This window comes from Arachis ipaensis, chromosome B04, assembly GCF_000816755.2.
Source record: "Arachis ipaensis cultivar K30076 chromosome B04, Araip1.1, whole genome shotgun sequence".
NCBI lineage: Eukaryota > Viridiplantae > Streptophyta > Magnoliopsida > Fabales > Fabaceae > Arachis > Arachis ipaensis.
This window is the reverse complement of record NC_029788.2, coordinates 31,659,587-31,664,746: the sequence shown is the minus strand read 5'-3', so window position 1 is coordinate 31,664,746 and position 5,160 is coordinate 31,659,587. Positions and strand designations below refer to the sequence as shown.

The 5,160-nt window shown below is 35.8% G+C and overlaps 1 protein-coding gene across 10 annotated transcripts in view; it reads left to right on the top strand.

Moving 5' to 3' along the window:
• Positions 4,436 to 5,160, top strand: part of LOC107639128 — a 4,253-nt gene continuing 3,528 nt past the window's right edge. For 2 of the 10 annotated variants that reach the window (XM_021121084.1, XM_021121083.1), the window contains exons 1-2: positions 4,437 to 4,810; positions 5,052 to 5,125. In XM_021121084.1, coding sequence (XP_020976743.1) covers positions 4,487 to 4,810; positions 5,052 to 5,125 — 398 coding nt within the window. In that variant the 5' untranslated portion in view covers positions 4,437 to 4,486. Of the gene's footprint in view, positions 4,811 to 5,051; positions 5,126 to 5,160 lie in introns of all 10 variants that reach the window. The other 8 variants (XM_016342560.2, XM_021121085.1, XM_021121081.1 and 5 more) reach the window with 5 other exon arrangements.

The window sequence follows — 5,160 nt, the reverse complement described above, 5'->3', positions numbered from 1 at the left end:
CCCCAATGCTAAGTTTAATTAAAGATCAATGCATATGTGGTGAAATTAAAGAAAATTCGATACATGAGTATGTGAAATACACAAAAAGTGAGATTATGGGTAGCTAGGCATGATTTTAGAATTATACAGAGTGTGTGTGTGTTATTGTGTGTAGGTGAGAACTTAGGTTAGTCAAAGATTCAATTTATAGCTCACTTAGCCATACATATATCCTCACCCTTACCTTAGCCCCATTACAACCTTGAAAAGACCTCATGATGTTTGTATTGGTACATTAAATATTTGTTGATTGGTTAGATGAAGAACAAAGTTTTAGAAAGCATAACTAGAGAAGAGTAGAGTGATTGACTAATAAACCGCTATTTTACGGTTTATCTTGTGCTCAATTGAGTGATCTTTATCAGATTCTTCCTACATTTATTCATATAATTAGCATGTTATATGTTTGCCTTCCTGATTCGATATTATGATTAAAAACTTGCTTCCTAAGCCTATAATTTGTTATATTTTTATCCATCTCTATACCATTAGATGCCATGATCTGTGTGTTCAGTATTTTCAGGATTTATAGGGCAAGAGTGGCTTGGAGAATGGGAAGGAAGCTTGCAAAAATGGAAGGAACACAAAGAAATAATGGAGTTGACCAGCGAGATATGACGTGTATGCATAGTCGACGTGTGCGCGTGATCTGGAGCATTCCACAGCGATGCGCACGCGTGAATGAAGCACACGCGTGACTAGCGTAGCAGACGAGCGACGCGTACGCGTGAGCCAAGCGTACGCGTGACAAGGATTTTTGGCAAACGACGCGCACGCGTGACTGACGCGTACACGTGACATGCGCGACGTACAACAGTTGCAGAAAATCACTGGGGGCGATTTCGGGCTAGATTCAGATCCAGTTTTGGCCCAGAAACACAGATTAGAACCAGGGGACAGCAGAGACTCAAGACAGATTGACACATTGAGACAGAACTCACTGATTAGCATAGTTAGTTTTAGTTTTTGGGATCTTAGAGAGAGATTACTACCTCCTCTAGGGTTCTTCACATTCATAGATATAGCTTTATACTGTTGCCTTGGATATTGGGAAGAGACTACCTCCGTGAAGTTACTATTCTAGTTTGTTTTATTTATCCCTTACTCTTTCATATCCTTAATCCCTGTTCAGAGCTACAATTGGGAAGCTTTTATGACCTTGAGATTTATTTATGCAAGAACTATTTTTACCTTTAATTAATTCTTAGTTATTATTCAATTTATCATGTCTTCTTCTTATTCTCTATACATGCTTTTGAACGTAGTATTCATGTCAATGGAGTAGATTCTCTACTTGACATGGGGATTGATTAAAAGGAGACCCTTGAATTGCGAATACTCAAGTGTCAATTCTTATTGGAAGTTGTTGGCTGGCTCTCTAGTCTCTAACTCTAATCCTTCCTTAGGAATGGATTAGGACTTGAGAATAGAGTTGGTTAGTCAGTTATTTGACTTTCCTTTATTCAGTAAAGGATAACTAAATAGAACAACAACCTATTATTATTATACTTGGGAACATCCAACAAGGATAGAACTTCCGATTAATTTTTCCCCAGTCAAGGCCTTTTTATTATAGTTAATTAAATCTCTTGTTAATTTCTCTAGTTCCAATTCTATTCTCCAACTCCAAAATTCTCGGAAACTTCCTGATCAAAAAATTAGCATTCTCTCTGCAACTCGTTGGAGACGACCTGGGACTCATACTCCCAGTATTTTTATTCTTGTTTTGTGACAACCCCTTCTAAATTGACAAGCAATTTTTAGTCAGTTGAGAACTATACTTACAACGCTGTTTTCTCTATAAATTCTTAATCGGCCAATTTCCGCCCGCGTCATTGACCCTAGACACTTGAGAGATTAGAGTGCATATACACTACCAGTGAGGGTTCAATGCTTGATTCTATGTTCCCTGCTTTCATGAGCTGTCTTCTTATAAGTTTACTTATCTTTACTATATGATTTGAATTAGTGAAATCAAATTTATGTTTGTCTTGGAGAACTTGCTTACTTTTAACCAAGTAAGCAGAAACATCTTAGCATATAATTGCATTCATATATAGGTTGCCTCTCATGAGTCTTACTTTTCCCCATTTATTCTTTTTATCTCCTTGAGCTTAGCATGAGGACATGCTAATGTTTAAGTGTAGGGAGATTGATAAACCACTTTTTTATGGTTTATCTTGTGCTAATTTGAGTGGTTTTTATCAAGTCTTTGCACACTTATTCATACAATTTGCATGATTTTACAATTCCTTCCCAATTTTGTCCTATGGTTGAAAACTTGCTTCCTATGCCTTTAAATTGTGTATTTTAATGTCCTTTTATACCATTCGATGTTGTGATCTGTGCGTTAAGTGTTTTCAGGCTTTACAGGGCAGGAATGGCTTAGAGGATGGAAAAGAAGCTTGCAAAAATGGAAGAAACACAAGAAACTAAGGAGATGACCAGCGAGGAATGACGCGTGTGCGTACCTGACACATGCGCGTACCTGACGCGTATGCGTGACGCTCGAAGAAGAACATCGACGCATGCGTGTGACTGACGCGTACGCGTGACATGGGCCACGTGCAGAAAATGCAGAAAACGCTGGGGGCGATTTTGGGCTGAGTTTGGACCCAATTTTCGGCCCAGAAACACAGACTAGAGCCAGGGGACAAGTAGAGACTCAACACACATTCTCATTCGGATAGTTTTTAGTTTTATTTTGGAATCTTAGAGAGAAACACTACTTCTTCTAGGTTTCCTTCATATTCATAGTTTTTTAGAGTTTTATGCTTTTGATTTGGATATTGAGAAGAGTTACTACCTCCATTGAAATTTTTATTATTCTAGTTTGTTTCCTTATTCCTTTACTCTTTTTAATTACTCATTAACCATGTTCAGATATGGATGTTTATGATTTTGGAATTTATTAATGCAAAAAACTATTTTTATTTTTAATTAATTTTCTGTTATTACTTTATTTGAATTTCCATGTCTTCTTTTTATTCCCTTTATATGTTTATGAACGTTGTATTCATGTCAATGGAGTAGACTCCCAACTTGACTTGGGAGTTGATTAAAAGGAGACCTTTGAGTTGGAATACTCAAGTGTTGATTTTAACTAAAAATTGTTGGCCAATTCTTTAGTCACTAATGCTAATCCTTCCATAAGGAGAGGATTAGGACTTGTGAATAAGCATTAGCTCAATTAGTTGACTTTCCTTTATTCGGTAAGGGTTAACTAAGTAAAAACAGCAATCTCTTACTATCATACTTGAGAAAATCCAACAAGGATAGAACTTCCGATTAATCTTCTCCCGGTCAAGGTTTTTATTTTAATTATATAAATTCTCTCGTCAATTTTCATTGTTTTAATTAATTATTATTTTAATTTCCCATTCTCCAACTCTAAAAATTCTCGAAAAACTCTTGATCAATAAAATAGCACTCTTTTGTCAACTCGTTGGGAGACGACTAGGGATTTCTACTCCCAGTATTTTATTCTTAATTTGTGACAACCCCTTTTAAATTGGTAAGTGAAATTTTTATCGGTTAAGAACTATACTTGCAATAATGTTCTTATTATAAATTCTTAATCGGCAATTTTTCGCCCGTCAACGACGAAACTTCAAAAGAGTTTTATTCATTTTCTGTTTATTCGATATTTTGTATTATCTTAGTTATTTTTCCATCGCCTTTATCTTTATCAATTTTGTAAGAGGGATAGGAATTTGTGATATGTATATTTGTAACTTATTGTTATATATTTATTAAAGTATTGTATCTGGTCTGTATGCATATATATGTATATGTTTTCAATTAAAAAGGATTTTGAAAGGTTATGTTGTTTTAAGCTTAATTAAACAGGCTCATATTTTAATATTAAATATGTTTAGAGTTGTCGTAATATTCAAACTATCACAATAGCGCAGTCGGAAGTGTGACATTCTGATAGTGAGGGTGTTACACTCGCTCTCTCACTCTTTCTCTAGAGTCTAAAACTACTCAAAAAGAAGAATGCGTGTAAATTACTGGGCGTGAACAACAACTTAGAAACACAGCCTCTAGTGAATATCAAACCTCTCATGTTGAATTGGCTAAAATATTTTTTTATCTAAAATTTGTGAACAAATTTTAAAAGTATTTTTAGGTTTTATTTTATTTTAATTTTATTCTAAACACTACAAGATTCTTACTAATTGATGGAGGTTTTATAGTGGAGGTTTTTAAAAACCTCCCCCATATTATTTATATATGACAATTTACAAAACTCCCAGTTTATTTTTTTTTAAACACTACAAGATTCTTACTAATTGATGGAGGTTTTATAGTGGAGGTTTTTAAAAACCTCCCCCATATTATTTATTTATGACAATTTACAAAACTCCCAGAAATAAAATTCTCAATATTTTAAAGGCCCAAACAACCACTCAAAGCCCACAAACAAGGGCTACCTTCGAGGGAGATGGGGAGAGAGCAAAATCTAACCGAAACCCTAAATTACAACCGTCGCCATCGCCGTGCCGTCGCTACCGCCATTGCCACCGCCACCGCTACAACCATTCATCTCCTTGATACTAGCGCCAATGCCACCACGTGCTTCGACGATTTCTTTTCCCGTTGTCTCTTCCGTCGATGCGTCTCCTCAGGTTGCGATACGGTCACTTTTGAGAAAGAACCCATGCCTTCGAGCCCCGCCAGCGGTGAAGAAAGCAACGAAAAGAAAAGCTTCTCCTCCAAAAACAAATTCTCTTCCCGAAATGCTTCTTCCAAGTACGATTTCGTTAAGGTCTGTTTCGAAACCTCAATTTCATTCTGTCTAGATTTTTGCTCAGTAGGATGCTAACTGTAACCAAGGTATGAAAATCCACTCTTCAATTGTTCATTTTGCTTATAAGTTACTTTAGATGGATAGGACTGAGATTGGATTGTGTTGAAAAGTGTTGTGCTTGCCCTTATAGACTGGATTTAATGCTGCAATGTGGATTCGATTTGGTTAGTATCATTTGATATTTGCTTGTTGGTTGTAGATTCCAAATCATGTAGCTATTAAAATTGCTCTTGAACTGAAGAAGCTCCTCATTGACAATAGTCTTCTATATGTGTATGTTATTTGGCTTCTTTTCCATTTCTAGTTTC